Genomic DNA, 16822 nt, shown 5'->3' on the forward strand with positions numbered 1-16822 from the left:
CAGAAAATCACATTGCCTGATTTTTAAGGAATTTATTTGCAAATTATGGTGGAAAATAAGTATTTGGTCACCTACAAACAAGCAAGATTTCTGGCTCTCACAGACCTGTAACTTCTTCTGTAAGAGGCTCCTCGACTCATTACCTGTATTAATGGTACCTGTTTGAACTCGTTATCAGTATAAAAGACACCTGTCCACAACCTCAAACAGTCACACTCCAAACTCCACTATGGCCAAGACCAAAGAGCTGTCAAAGGAAACCAGAAACAGAATTGTAGACCTGCACCAGGCTGGGAAGACTGAATCTGCAATAGGTAAGCAGCTTGGTGTGAAGAATCAACTGTGGGAGCAATTATTAGAAAATGGAAGACATACAAGACCACTGATAATCTCCCTCGATCTGGGGCTCCACGCAAGATCTCACCCTGTAGGGTCAAAATGATCACAAGAACGGTGAGCAAAAATCCCAGAACCACACGGGGGAAACGAGTGAATAACCTGCAGAGAGCTGGGACCAAAGTAACAAAGGCTAACTTCAGTAACACACTACGCCTCCAGGGACTCAAATCCTGCAGTGCCAGACGTGCCCCCCTGCTTAAGCCAGTGCATGTGCAGGCCCGTCTGAAGTTTGCTAGAAAGCATTTGGATGATCCAGAAGAGGATTGGGAGAATGTCATATGGTCAGATGAAACCAAAATAGAACTTTTTGGTAAAAACTCTACTCGTTGTGTTTGGAGGAGAAAGAATGCTGAGTTGCATCCAAAGAACACCATACCTACTGTAAAGCATGGGGGTGGAAACATCATGCTTTGGGGCTTTTTTTCTGCAAAGGGACCAGGACAACTGAAAGGAAAGAATGAATGGGGCCATGTATCGTCTGATTTTGAGTGAAAACCTCCTTCCAAAAGCAAGGGCATTGAAGATGAAACATGGCTGGGTCTTTCAGCATGACAATGATCCTAAACACACCGCCCGGGTAACGAAAGAGTGGCTTCGTAAGAAGCATTTCAAGGTCCTGGAGTGACCTAGCCAGTCTCCAGATCTCAACCCCATAGAAAATCTTTGGAGGGAGTTGAAAGTCTGTGTTGCCCAGCGACAGCCTCAAAACATCACTGCTCTAGAGGAGATCTGCATGGAGGAATGGGCCAAAACACCAGCAACAGTGTGTGAAAGCCTTGTGAAAACTTACAGAAAACGTTTGACCTCTGTCATTGCCAACAAAGGATATATATATATAACAAAGTATTAAGATGAACTTTTGTTATTGACCAACTTTTGTAATTGACCAAATACTTTTTTTCCACCATAATTTGCAAATAACTTCTTCAAAAATCAGACAATGTGATTTTCTGGATTTTTTTTTTCTCATTTTGTCTCTCATAGTTGAGGTATACAGGCCTCTCTCATCTTTTTAAGTGGGAGAACTTGCACAATTGGTGGCTGACTAAATACTTTTTTGCCCCACTGTATGTATGTATGTATGTATGTATATGTGTGTGTGTGTGTGTATATATATATATATATATATATATATATATATGTATATAAATAAACATTATATTAGCGAATATGCAACATTATATTGTTGACAACTTCCATACATTTTGTAGAAGAAAACATTGATGCCTATTTTTAAAGAGAGAACCTTTGGAATTTACTGAGAACTTAAGTTTAAGCAATATCCATATATATTTTGATACAGAATTGCATCAAAGTAGTACTTTTTATGTTAATAAGGTATAACAAAGTTTGCTTTTATTTTAAGGACACAAATACTAATCTTTGTCTGTTGCTCTTGATGGGATGTACAATTTAAAAATCTTTTTGTTTATTTTTATTTTTTTATTTTTTTTGAAAGTTCAAATTTGTGTTTTAGTAGGGTATGCAGTTAAAATATGTTTTGCAAGTTATCACATCCTGTGAGGATGGAAGTTCATTAGGAAGCAAGAAAGGCACTAAAGAAGAAGGTCACTAATGTTTTTTTTTCAGCTTGTTCAGTGTTTTTTGTGCCGTCTTCCCAGTGATTCAGCACAATAGTAGTTCCTTTCCTTCTGGAAATAGTTACAGAAATATTTTTTCCTCCGCAGAAGCTGCAGTGATTTGTCTTGTTAATAGTTAGACTTGCTTTTAATTTGATTAAACGTACCTGGCCTTCATTTCTAACCCCACATGTGACATCATTAGCACAATATTATAAGTACAATTTTTACTTGAATGTTTCCATAATGTACAAAATAAACAAGGATAAACAGTCAAATATAACATGTATAAGGATTACAAACATTCAGAGAACTTTAATAATACAAATTACAAAGAAAGCTAATATGACCCAAAAGTGAAAATCTTTCCAATCACATAGGAGAGAAAAAAAAAATTAAGAGAAAAAAATCATTTTTTTCATGATGCGTGTGCCGTTCTGTCTTTCTGCCTTTTCCATCTGTACATAATGTTGCAGTCTCTAAACACCAATTTACGTGTTTATTTTGTTTACAGTTATTTTACTATTCTATTGATTAGACCTTTCTGACATGTTAGAAAGAGGTAGGTAAGCATCAAGGTGTGCACTTATTTCTCAGGTTAGTCAAGCTATGCTAAGTGTATAGTATTTCAACCCTCAGAGATCAAAGCAAGTTTAGCATGATTTATTGCGTCACTATCAATATATATTCATAATTCATAATAGGTTATGTACTTACTTAGTTTGAGTACATTAGTGGCTGGCCTACAAAAATTACCCCAAGAGTACAGCGACAACTCATCCTTATCCAGAGGTCAAAAAAGAATCCAGAACAACATCTAAAGAACTGCAGGCCTCACTTGCACCAGTTAAGGTCAGTGTTCATAACTCAACCATAAGAGACTGGGCAGAAATGGCATGCATGGCAGAGTTCCAAGGCAAAAACCAGTGCTGACCAAAAAGAACCTAAAGGCTCGTCTCACTTTTGTCAAAAAACATCTTGATGATCCCAAAGACTTTTGAGAAAATATTCTGTGGACTGACAAAACAAAGGCTGAACTTTTTAGAAGGTGTGCATCCCGTTACTCATTGCCAGTCATCGCAAAAGCTTGATTGCAGTTGTTGCTGCTAAGGGTGGCACAACCAGTTATTAGGTTTAGGGGGCAATTACTTTTTCACATAGGGCCATGTAGGTTTGGATAGTTTTTTTCCATAATAAATAAAACCATCACTCAAAAACTGCATTGTGTGTTTATTTAGGTTATCTTTGTCTAATATTTAAATTTGTTTGATAATCTGAAACATTTAAATGTGGCAAACATGCAAAATAATAAGAAATCAGGAAGGGGGCAAATACTTTTTTGCCCCCTTATAGGCCTACATTCAGTACTTCAACTGAAGAAAGCTGGTATAGTGTATTGTGCAACGCACTTATTCAGGGCAGGGTTGTAGTTCACCTGGAGCCTATCCCAGCAAGCATCCTTAAGCCTGGGAGCAGCAGTGTACTAGAGAGTCAACAGTAGATGAATAGATATATATATGAAAAAATGCAGTCTTTTTCTTTTGTAAAAGTAAAAAAAAAAAAAAAAAAAAAGGAAACAGCAGTGTCTAACTGTAGAATGTGAAGTACAAAACATCAGCCAATAAAGATGATCTTTAGTTAAAATAAGAAACATGTTACAGACTATGAGACAGGTTACAAGCAAACCCTGCAGACACAAGGAATCCCATAATCAAGGCTGAGAACCTCTGAACTAATATAATACATCTCTTAAGAGAAAGATCAAGTTAAAAAGCAGGGTCAAGGTCCAAAATTCACAGGATATGTTAACAAAAGCTTACTTTAAGATATACACTGTAAGTAAGAGATGGCTCTCACTGTGGTTTGCTTGAGTCTCAAAGCTTTATAAATGGCTTTGTAACCTTTTCCAGACTGATAGATGTCAATTACTTTGTTTCTCATCTTTTCCTGAATTTCTTTAGATCGTGGCATGATGTCTTCCTTTTTGGGATCTTTTGGCCTACTTCACTTTGTCTGACAGGTTCTATTTAAGTGATTTGTTGATTCAACAGGTCTGCTAGTAATCAGGCCTGGGTGTGGCTAGTGAAATTGAACTCTGCTTTCCAAAAAATGTTATTAACCATAGTTAATTCATGATTTAAGAAGGGGGGCAATTACTATTTCACATAGGGCCATGTAGGTTTGGATAGTTTTTTTTTTCATTAATAAATAAAATAATCACTTAAAAACCACAAAAAAAAAAATCAGGAAGGAGGCAAATATTTATTCACAGCACTGTGTGTATTCAGTAGTTTTGACTTCATTGCTTGCTATTTGAGCTCAATGTTGTCTCACTGACGGATATGCACGCTTTAGCAATCCAGCCAGAGCAGGCAGTTATCTCTCTATTATAAAAATAAATCCTGTGGGAGTAAATGACTAGGAGACGATACATGATCTTCACGTTAAGATCACAGAAGATAGTTAAAGGACCCGCAAGGGCCTTAAACATGAGACATTGTGCCAAGAGATTGACCCAGGACTGTCTCACGATGACGGAGAACATGAGATTCTTGCAAGACACTCCCTACTTACAATCTATCAAATAAGACAACGGGGCAGCAGAACATTCAGTCTTGTGAAGGATTTGAGCACACACAGATCCAGGGTCTCAGCGCATATAAAGCATATAAGGACAATACGTTATAAATGAAACGTTGACAAATAAGCAAAGAAGAAAGCAGTGCGGCGAAAAGAGACACACAAGCATTGGAGAGAAAAAAGAGCAAAAAAGAAAAAATAATCTAGGTGTAAATTCAGAAAATAAGGAAAGTAATTATCAGCCCGTAACAAGTGGAATTGAAACAAAGCATGTCCAACCGGGCTCAGAATTAAAAGACAGAGTAAAAGACAAAGTAGAACTTCATAAAGACATTCATAGACATTGGCGCGATACACGTGCAGAGCAGATTATGAAAGCAGTGGAATTTGAAAGGCTCCAAAAAAAAAAAAAACGAATGCGCGATACAAATGTGAAGAAAGTTAAACAATATGAAAGTAGGAAAATGAGAAAGTATAAAAAAAGAAAGTAAAGATTGCAATAATGCAAACAAATGGAAATTAATACTCGAAAAAGGGAAAATAATCACCACTGACCAGGTGTCATTGGACAAAAATGCAGGACAAAGCGAGGTCAGAAATAAGACAGAGTAGAAAACAAAGTAAAAACGTCATAAAGAAGTTACAAAACAAAAGGGCCAAACACATGCAGAGCAGGTTAGAGATAATTCAGGGTAGGTTTCTCTATTTGAAATTTCAGCACAGACAACGCGATCTGTATCATCATCAGTTAATAATTTTTTTGCAAAGTAACCAATAAATGCATGTGAAATAAAACATATTTTTGAAATTCTCTGACTTAAACTTCAAAGCCTTACAATATTTACATACAGTACGTCTGACATATCAACTGTGTCCATATATTCGATCTCTATTCGCCTTTTAGTTATTTCTCCGAGTAATAATTTCTCTTTTTTGCGCTAATGCGGTTTGCTTTTTTTTTTTTGACACTGTCATTTTTTTCTGCTTTCATATTCTGTATCTTGCTCTGCATGTGTTTCGCGCCTACGTTTTTTTTTTTTAGTTCCAGTTTTCATTATCTCTAACCTGACAAAGTCATTAAACACGTCTCACTGATCACATTTAAAAGATTCAGCATATTGTGATCTCGAAAGATTCCAAATATTGTTTTTGCATAAGTTCTGTGAAACTAATGAAATAGCAACAATTCAAAGAAAAAAAAAAATCTTAAAAGTGTGTATTCGGAAAACCAAACACGGGGGTTGGCGAGTGAAGCAAGCAGGGGGCAAAGCCCCCTATTCTTCCTTATAATGAAAGAATCTATGAGACCAGAAGTATGATTTATTTCCCCAGTTATTAAAATTGCTTTCAATTGTGTGTGTATGTGAGTGTATATATATATATATATATATATATATATATATATATATATATATATATATATATATATACACACAGTGCATCACTTTTTCCACATTTTGTTATGTTACAGCCTTATTCCAAAATAGATTTAATTCATTTTTTTCCTCAGAATTCTACACACAACACCCCATAATGACAACGTGAAAAAAGTTTACTTGAGGTTTTTGCAAATTTATTAAAAATAAAAAAACTGAGAAATCACATGTACATAAGTATTCACAGCCTTTGCTCAATACTTGTCAATGCACCTTTGGCAGCAACTGCAGCCTCAAGTCTTTTTGAATATGATGCCACAAGCTTGGCACACCTATCCTTGGCCAGTTTCGCCCATTCCTCTTTGCAGCACCTCTCAAGCTCCATCAGGTTGGATGGGAAGTGTCGGTGCACAGCCATTTTAAGATCTCTCCAGAGATGTTCAATCGGATTCAAGTCTGGGCTCTGGCTGGGCCACTCAAGGACATTCACAGAGTTGTCCTGAAGCCACTCCTTTGCTATCTTGGCTGTTTGCTTAGGGTTGTTGTCCTGCTGAAAGATGAACCGTCGCCCCAGTCTGAGGTCAAGAGCGCTCTGGAGCAGGTTTTCATCCAGGATGTCTCTGTACATTGCTGCAGTCATCTTTCCCTTTATCCTGACTAGTCTCCCAGTCCCTGCCACTGAAAAACATCCCCACAGCATGATGCTGCAACCACCATGCTTCACTGTAGGGATGGTGTTGGCCTGGTGATGAGTGGTGCCTGGTTTCCTCCAAATGTGATGCCTGGCATTCACACCAGAGAGTTCAATCTTTGTCTCATCAGACCAGAGAATTTTCTTTCTCATGGTCTGAGAGTCCTTCAGGTGCCTTTTGGCAAATTCCAGGTGGGCTACCATGTGCCTTTTACTAAGGAGTGGCTTCCGTCTGGCCACTCTACCATACAGGCCTGATTGGTGGATTGCTGCAGAGATGGTTGTCCTTCTGGAAGGTTCTCCTCTCTCCACAGAGGACCTCTGGAGCTCTGACAGAGTGACCATCGGGTTCTTGGTCACCTCCCTGACTAAGGTCCTTCTCCCCCGATCGCTCAGTTTAGATGGCCGGCCAGCTCTAGAAAGAGTCCTGGTGGTTTTGAACTTCTTCCACTTACGGATGATGGAGGCCACTGTGCTCATTGGGACCTTCAAAGCAGCAGAAATGTTTCTGTAACCTTCCCCAGATTTGTGCCTCGAGACAATCCTGTCTTGGAGGTCTACAGACAATTCCTTTGACTTCATGCTTGGTTTGTGCCCTGACATGAACTGTCAATTGTGGGACCTTATATAGACAGGTGTGTGCCTTTCCAAATCATGTCCAATCAACTGAATTTACCACAGGTGGACTCCAGTTAAGCTACAGAAACATCTCAAGGATGATCAGGGGAAACAGGATGCACCTGAGCTCAATTTTGAGCTTCATGGCAAAGGCAGTGAATACTTATGTACATGTGCTTTCTCAATTTTTTTATTTTTAATAAATTTGCAAAAATCTGAAGTAAACTTTTTTCATGTTGTCATTATGGGTTTTTGTGTGTAGAATTCTGAGGAAAAAAATGAATCTAATTCATTTTGGAATAAGTTTGTAACATAACAAAATGTGGAAAAATGATGCGCTGTGAATATTTTCCGGATGCACTGTGTGTATGTGTATATATATATATATATATATATATATATATACACACACACACACACCGCGTTCCAAATTATGCAAATGATATTTTCTCTGATTTTCCTAAATAGTCGATGCAAGTGGCAGTCAGCATAATTTTTGAGTCATCAACCATTAGAGTATAATTTGAATGTTACAGAGCAAACCTAATGATAATGGTATGTTTTTCAAAAATAAAAAACTTAAAATGCACTGTTCCAAATTATTATGCACAACAGAGTTTCAAAACATTGTATAGGTTATAAAGAACTGAAAATGGTCATTTGTTGAATTTGCAGCATTAGGAGGTCATATTTACTGAAATCAAAAGCTATTTCAATCAAGAACATCTTAACAGGTCAAGTTACATATTAACATAGGACCCCTTATTTGATAGCAGCTTCACAATTCTTGCATCCATTGAACTTGTGAGTTTTTGGAGGGTTTCTGCTTGAATTTCTTTGCAGGATGTCAGAATAGCCTTCCAGAGCTGCTGTTTGGATATAAACTGCCACCCACCCTCATAGATCTTTTGCTTGAGGAAGCTCCAAAGGTTCTCAATAGGATTGAGGTCAGGGGAGGATGGGGGCCACACCATGAGTTTCTCTCCTTTTATGCTGATAGCTGCCAATGATGCAGAGGTATTCCTTGCAGCATGAGATGGTGCATTGTCATGCATGAAGATAATTTTGTTACGGAAAGCACGGTTCTTCTTTTTGTACCATGGAAGAAAGTGGTCAGTCAGAAACTCCACATACTTTTCAGAGGTCATTTTCACATCTTCAGGGACCCTAAAGGCGCCGACCAGCTCTCTCCCCATGATTCCAGCCCAAAACATGACTCCGCCACCTCCTTGCTGACTTTGCAGCCTTGTTGGGACATGGTGGCCGTCCACCAACCATCCACCACTCCATCCATCTGGACCATCCAGGGTTTCACGGCACTCATTTGTAAATAAGACTGTTTGAAAATTAGTCTTCATGTAGTTCTGGGCCCACTGCAGCCGTTTCTGCATGTGAGCATTGGTTAGGGGTGGCCGAATAGAAGGTTTATACATAACTGCAATCCTCTGGAGGATCCTGCTCCTTGATGTTTGCTGGACTCCAGAGGCACCAGCAGCTTCAAATACCTGTTTGCTGCTTTGTAATGGCATTTTAGCAGCTTCTCTCTTAATCCGATGTATTTGTGTGGCAGAAACCTTCCTTATTTTGCCTTTATCTGCATGAACCCGTGTGTGCTCTGAGTCAACCACAAATCTTTTAACAGTACGATGATCACGCTTACGTTTTCGTGAAATATCTAAGGTTTTCATACCTTGTTCAAGGCATTCAACTATTTCACACTTTTCGGCAGCAGAGAGATCCTTTTTCTTTCCCATATTGCTTGAAAATGGTGGTCTGCTTAATAATGTGGAACATCCTTCTTTAGTAGTTTTTCTTTTAATTGGGCTCACCTGGCAAACTAATTATCACAGGTGTCCGAGATTGATTTCAGTGATCAAAAGAGCCCTGAGACGCAATACCATCCATGAGTTTAATTGAAAACAAAATATTTAATCTTTATGACACTTAAATACAATTTACATAATAATTTGGAATGCGGTGTATATATGTTGTATACAGTGGTGTGAAAAACTATTTGCCCCCTTCCTGATTTCTTATTCTTTTGCATGTTTGTCACACAAAATGTTTCTGATCATCAAACACATTTAACCATTAGTCAAATATAACACAAGTAAACACAAAATGCAGTTTTTAAATGATGGTGTTTATTATTTAGGGAGAAAAAAAATCCAAACCTACATGGCCCTGTGTGAAAAAGTAATTGCCCCCTTGTTAAAAAATAACTTAACTGTGGTGTATCACACCTGAGTTCAATTTCCGTAGCCACCCCCAGGCCTGATTACTGCCACACCTGTTTCAATCAAGAAATCACTTAAATAGGAGCTGTCTGACACAGAGAAGTAGACCAAAAGCACCTCAAAAGCTAGACATCATGCCAAGATCCAAAGAAATTCAGGAACAAATGAGAACAGAAGTGATTGAGATCTATCAGTTTGGTAAAGGTTATAAAGCCATTTCTAAAGCTTTGGGACTCCAGCGAACCACAGTGAGAGCCATTATCCACAAATGGCAAAAACATGGAACAGTGGTGAACCTTCCCAGGAGTGGCCGGCCGACCAAAATTACCCCAAGAGCGCAGAGACGACTCATCCGAGAGGTCACAAAAGACCCCAGGTCAACGTCTAAAGAACTGCAGGCCTCACTTGCCTCAATTAAGGTCAGTGTTCACGACTCCACCATAAGAAAGAGACTGGGCAAAAACGGCCTGCATGGCAGATTTCCAAGACGCAAACCACTGTTAAGCAAAAAGAACATTAGGGCTCGTCTCAATTTTGCTAAGAAACATCTCAATGATTGCCAAGACTTTTGGGAAAATACCTTGTGGACTGATGAGTCAAAAGTTGAACTTTTTGGAAGGCAAATGTCCCGTTACATCTGGCGTAAAAGGAACACAGCATTTCAGAAAAAGAACATCATACCAACAGTAAAATATGGTGGTGGTAGTGTGATGGTCTGGGGTTGTTTTGCTGCTTCAGGACCTGGAAGGCTTGCTGTGATAGATGGAACCATGAATTCTACTGTCTACCAAAAAATCCTGAAGGAGAATGTCTGGCCATCTGTTCGTCAACTCAAGCTGAAGCGATCTTGGGTGCTGCAACAGGACAATGACCCAAAACACACCAGCAAATCCACCTCTGAATGGCTGAAGAAAAACAAAATGAAGACTTTGGAGTGGCCTAGTCAAAGTCCTGACCTGAATCCAATTGAGATGCTATGGCATGACCTTAAAAAGGCGGTTCATGCTAGAAAACCCTCAAATAAAGCTGAATTACAACAATTTTGCAAAGATGAGTGGGCCAAAATTCCTCCAGAGCGCTGTAAAAGACTCATTGCAAGTTATCGCAAACGCTTGATTGCAGTTATTGCTGCTAAGGGTGGCCCAACCAGTTATTAGGTTCAGGGGGCAATTACTTTTTCACACAGGGCCATGTAGGTTTGGATTTTTTTTCTCCCTAAATAATAAAAACCACCATTTACAAACTGCATTTTGTGTTTACTTGTGTTATATTTGACTAATGGTTAAATGTGTTTGATGATCAGAAACATTTTGTGTGACAAACATGCAAAAGAATAAGAAATCAGGAAGGGGGCAAATAGTTTTTCACACCACTGTATACTGTATATGTAATTATAATGATATATTTAATGTATTACAAACAATTGTTTGCATTTTCAGTTGTAACTGCAAGTTCAGATTTGTTGCTGTCGCACAAGTTTTTGTTGTGAGATATATCCACCCATCTGTTGGAAGTGCAACATCCTTACGGGAGAGCATTTTCGTAAAGTTTTCTTGTATAGTTTTACAATTCAGTCAACTTGATTTGGGACATTGTGTTGCAGATAAATGCTTGAAATCCATCCTCCTGTACAATGCTGACTTGGTGCATATCTTTGCATATAAAGCCAACCAGCTCCTCAGAAATGGCGTTTAGTATATGGCCGGTAAACCATGGGTTTCTTCAGACTCTAATGCCCTTAAGTGTTCTGGGTGCAAACTTAGTAAGTGTGCTCTTAAATTGATTGTCTTTGAGTGGAATTTTAACTCAGTTTTGCAAATTCTACAGAGTACAACATCTCTGTAGAATCTTTTCATTAATAGAACAGACTCCAAACAGCTACCAGAAAGTACTTTGAGATGACTTGGTGTGGTGATTTCTTCCACTTGCTCAGTCCTTCCTTCATACGTTTTATCATTTTTGCAGTTATGTAAAGGTCAACTTTGTAAAAACACTACTTCCTACAACTTTCCAAAAGACAGAAAATTAAAAAAAAAAAAAAAAAAAATTCAGGACTGTTGAGTTGGAAGCAGTTGGGTTACTAGAGATGTAAATTGTAATAATGTGTTAAAATTTCCAATTTCACATATACTGATTCGATTAAATTATTTTTTCTTCATTTTTTTGAAAAAATATAGCTTTTTAAATTTAGTTTGGTCGTATGTTTAATGTTACTCAATGTTTGTAAGTTGCAACAATATTGCTATAGCCTTTAAACCTGAACTTTAGGTTAGAGTGCCTGATGATTCTTGCAGGTAGTGATGAAATTCCTTGTATTTTGTATATTGTGTACTTTCAATTAATATAGTAAATATGTTAGCCTAAATAAAAATAGACGATTCTGATTTGTTGGTAACATAAATTGAGGAGTTGGCGTCAAAGGTTTTGAGTACTAACATCACAGTGCTGCAAAAATTAGCACACCTTAAAACAAGTCTAATACTTTTGATTTTGCATTAATGTTTTATTTTTCCAGTGTATTCAAATTGTTTTCAAAGTGTGAAATTTGCTCTGACCCCCCGAATTCCCACCACTCAAAAAAAAAAACAACAAAATTGTGCAATTTTACATAAGAATGGAGTTATTTCAAAAGACCATTGTCTGCTTTTGTTGGTAACATTGTGCATGTGCGTGCTTCAGCAATCTAGTGGGGGAGCTAGTGAGGAAGAGGTTAAGCACATGCATAGAAAGCAATCATGCGACAAAAACTGAACAAACGTTATAGGTATTCAATTAATTCTGTATCCACTTAAGGTTAAATTTAAACCACTCATTTTATAGTCACTGAGAGCCAATGATTATTGCAACAGCACTAGGTGTATGGCAAGAAGCAAATGTGGTGGATGGTACACAGTCCTTTGCAGGATTCAGTCACACAGTCCATCAGAAAAGAGTGTGCTCCGTACCATCTAGTTACAGAAACATATGCAGTAAATAAACTATCTGTCAAGTGTTAATCCAGTTCTTTGCAAATAGATATTTTGAAACAATGTTATGTGGTGGCATAGCAGCTAGTACTCATACCTTGAATTTTTGGTGGCTCTAGTTGAGAATGGAAAAAGAGATTTTATTCACTTAACAGCATATGAAGGACTAACCATATTTTCTTAACTGAGAAGCATTTATGACACATTTCCAGTATTGGGTGTTAAAGTAAGTGATCAGTGTAGTGTAGTACACTTACTGTTACCAATCAATCCACAAATACACTGGTAGAATGTGCAAACCCCATGAAGACTGTGGCGTGAAGCAAGAATAATACCTCTGCACTACCACTCTTATGTTAAAACATCTGTACTGAACTTACTAAATGTTAACCTTATTAAAACTAAATCTTTTCGTATAACTTTTGTTCAGTTCTTGTCACTTGATTGCAAGCTATATGCAGGCTTAATTTCTCCGTCAATAGCTGTCACTTTAGGACTGTGGCATGCACATGCACAATAATACCAGCATCAAATATCTTTGCAAAATTCTACAATACAGTTTTTAAGTGATGGGAATAAGCTTCTGTATGATGATGAAATTTCATTATATCACCTTGCAGCAGTGGCAGCAGAAACCTTTGTACCTGCAGAAGCGCTGGTAAAGTTTCTATATGGGGGAAAACAGCTGAGAGATTTCTATTTGTGTTTCATATATTGTCTTGACTTCAGTGCATCTCCTTTACTTACATTTCTTCATGATAAAATGTCATTATTATGCCTTTATTATTATAATTATCATTATTATTATGCCTTTTGGGAAATTCTATACAGACATTTAGATTTCTATTTAAAGCCTTCCCTCCTTGTCTAACAGTCAGATAACATAGGACTTGAAAATAAATATTACTATTAAATTCAGTGAATAAATAGTAATTTTCCATTAAAAAGTGTACAAATGTGTTGTATTTAGGTTAAGTGTGTAAATTTCAGAGGTTGCCATACATACCTTTTTGAGATTCAGTCAAAAGTGTAATTTGTTCAGTTATCCCCAAAGTACTGTATAACACTTCTTTCTTTCTGTCTGTATAGGGATGATGTGAATATTAAGTTTTGAGAAATAGGTTTATTCAGAGTCTCTGTAAGCAACAAACAAAGGGTGTGAAGTGCAATAAAAGTTATTCATAACTAAATAAGTGAACAGTGGTGATCAAAAAAAAAAAAAAAAAAAAACTGTACTTAAGGGCATACAGCTTGCAGGAGGGATTTGATATCTTGCTTATATATTAGAGTTGGCTTTATCCCAAAAGCATTTTGCTTTGAAAAAGTTATAAATAATGTGTAATGTGATTTGACTTTCAAAATGTACTACTTTTGATGTATTGTAAAGCCCAAACATCTGAAAAGACACAGTGTGCTTTTGAATTTGTTGTTCAAGCCATCAGTTATTTGTAAAATTTTTGATAATCAAAACTACCGTAGATTCAGATCCATGCCAGAATAAGTAAAAAAAAATGTAAGGTAGCATGGTGAGTTTATGGGAAGGATTTTTTTTCTTGCTTCAGTTTATGTTATTACCTGTGTTGGCATTCATTTTTTGTTAGCATGTAATTGACATCTTCCAATTGGTTCAGTCTTGTTTGTTGAGAAATCTATTCTTTTTTAACAGGATGGTTACAATTGCAAAATGTAATATTTTTCTGAGACACATTTTATGAACCCCCTAGTTAGGACAGATGCATTGTGTATTTCCAAAAGCATGTTCTTCAAGTTAAATATGTACTGGAACCTGCTTGTACTGTTTTACATGCTTGTTTTATGTTCCTTATTATTAGGTGATAAGGCATTGGATGGATACAGTAAGAAGAAATATGTCTGCAAACTACTGTTTATTTTTCTTCTGGGACATGACATTGATTTTGGACATATGGAGGCTGTTAATCTACTTAGTTCCAATAAATACACTGAAAAACAAATTGTAAGTTGGTATATGTGTAAAGATCTATTTTACTTCATAATTATTGAAAGTAATACTTTGTGTTTTAATGCTAGTAGAACCTATATGATTTTGTGTTTGCTCATATATGGTGTCCATACAGTTTAGTCAAAAAGCTTTTAATATGTTGATTAGGGCGAAAAGATTTCCTAAAATGTATTGTTACCTAAATAACAGGATACAGCTGTTACCTGCTTTATTATTAGATGTGCTAATTTCATCTTTTACTTTATTGATTAGTATTATTATTTCCTTTAGGGTTACCTGTTCATCTCTGTACTGGTGAATTCTAACAGTGAGTTGATCCGGCTAATTAATAATGGTATCAAGAATGACCTGGCTAGCCGAAATCCCACCTTCATGAATCTTGCCTTACATTGCATTGCTAATGTGGGCAGTCGAGAAATGGCAGAGGCCTTTGCAGGAGACATTCCCAAGATTCTAGTAGCTGGGTGAGACTATCGTGTACATTTATTAAATGAATCATGTATAATTGAGAAGAATGTTTTCAGAATAATTAGTTACATCTGGTGTACTTATGAGATTATTTTTACATTTCCTTTCTAATACATTTCCAGAGACACCATGGACAGTGTAAAACAGAGTGCCGCCTTGTGTTTGTTGAGGTTGTATCGGACATCTCCCGATTTAGTTCCAATGGGAGAGTGGACTTCCCGAGTGGTTCATTTGCTGAATGATCAGCATTTGGTAATTCAATTCTGTGTTTCTAGAAATAAGAGGGGGAAAGTATAGTGCTTAAAAATGATATTCTAGTCAGGAATTGGATATGTTGTTTACATATTTTTCATAGTGCACTGCATTTTTTTTCCAAAATAAATGTTAAAATTTACAGTTATGAATAAAGAATTTCATATTTATGTTTGTGTTTGTTTAATTGGACTTGCTTTTGAATTTTAGCTTTAATCCACTATAGTCTAGTCTGCATGTAATAAAAAAAATACTGCATTTAATAATATTAGTTTTTTGGTTACTTAAACAGCTTAAAATGAAAGGTGATGCACCTAAAAACTATAGCCTTTTTTATTTGATCTTTTATGTTGCTTGTATTTCCCTTTGTTTATTATGCAGGGAGTTGTTACAGCTGCTACTAGTTTGATTACAACCCTTGCACAGAAAAACCCAGAAGAGTTCAAGACATCTGTATCTTTGGCAGTGTCGCGGCTAAGCAGGGTAAGAGAGCAGGCTTTTTAGGATGTGTAATGTAGATGGATAGATTTTATTTGTAGATGTAGTTATGCATATACTCTGTAATATGGTTATTCATGGATTACCATCTTGGACACACAATCCTGGAAGTTATAATGCAGAAGATGGTTTTGGAACAGTAAATAAACATTAATTTTTAATAGGGATGCACTGATATGGTTATTCTGGACTGATGCCAATATCTAATAATTTCAAAATACATCTCTGCCTAAGCCAATACACACATTTTTATAAAAATGGTATTACATTTTTTTTTTTTTTTTTACATCTTTGTTTTTAGTCCTACAGTTCCATCAGAGGAGAGGTATTGGTACAAATAAATTAAAAGCAAAATTGTTAAGGTTAATATAAGACCATCTTATGAACAGTTTGAGGAGTTTCAGTCTGGTTTTAGGGACAACACAGTACAGAGACAGCACTTGTCAGGGTGACTAATGATCTCCTAATTGCAGCAGACTGTGGTCTTTTAACACTAATTATCTTTCTGGACCTCACTGCTGCTTTTGATATGGTCCATCATGACATTCATTTGTTTCGAATTGAGAATGAGTTAAATATTGCTGGAAACGTTCTTGCATGGCTTAAATTGTATCTTAAGGACGGTCAGCAATTTGTTGCTGTCAGTATGTTTAAGTCTGACCCATCTTACTTGCTCCATGGTGTCCCTCAGGGATCGATTCTTGGCCCTCTGCTTTTTATCATTTTTATGGCTTCCTCTCTGTGCCATTATTAGATGGTATTGGCCTATGGTTTCACTGTTACACTGGTGATACACAGATTTATTTACGCACAGGGCTTATGCAGACGTTGCCTCCTGCTGCATTAGTTGCCTGTTTGGCTGACATTAAACATTGGTTAGATGAAAACTTTCTCAGACTAAATAGTGAAAAAACCTAGGGTTTAATTATTGCATCGCCAGGAACTTTTAAGAAAATAGACAATTCCTCAGTAAAAATCCCTGGCTTGATTACATCCATGTCTGTACAGGTTAAATATCTTGGTGTTATCCTTTATCCTACGCTCTCTTTTGATCCACATATTAATATTACCAAGGTTTTCCACCTTAAGCAAATTTCAAGGCTATATCCATTGCTCTCTGATACTGCAACTAAGATGCTTATTCATGCTTTTGTCAAATAGCAACTTGACTATTAC

At 36.8% G+C, this 16822-nt stretch overlaps 1 protein-coding gene across 3 annotated transcripts in view; it reads left to right on the top strand.

The window, feature by feature from the left end:
• LOC114646156 (AP-2 complex subunit alpha-2) overlaps window positions 1-16822 on the top strand; it is a 231694-nt gene that overhangs the window by 85872 nt on the left and 129000 nt on the right. For all 3 annotated transcript variants that reach the window (XM_051922803.1, XM_051922801.1, XM_051922802.1), the window contains exons 3-6: window positions 14280-14422; window positions 14699-14892; window positions 15019-15148; window positions 15530-15631. In XM_051922803.1, the coding sequence (XP_051778763.1) occupies window positions 14280-14422; window positions 14699-14892; window positions 15019-15148; window positions 15530-15631 (569 nt within the window). The remainder of the gene's footprint in view (window positions 1-14279; window positions 14423-14698; window positions 14893-15018; window positions 15149-15529; window positions 15632-16822) is intronic.

This window comes from Erpetoichthys calabaricus, chromosome 2 (genome assembly GCF_900747795.2).
Source record: "Erpetoichthys calabaricus chromosome 2, fErpCal1.3, whole genome shotgun sequence".
NCBI classification, from domain to species: Eukaryota; Metazoa; Chordata; class Cladistia; order Polypteriformes; family Polypteridae; genus Erpetoichthys; species Erpetoichthys calabaricus.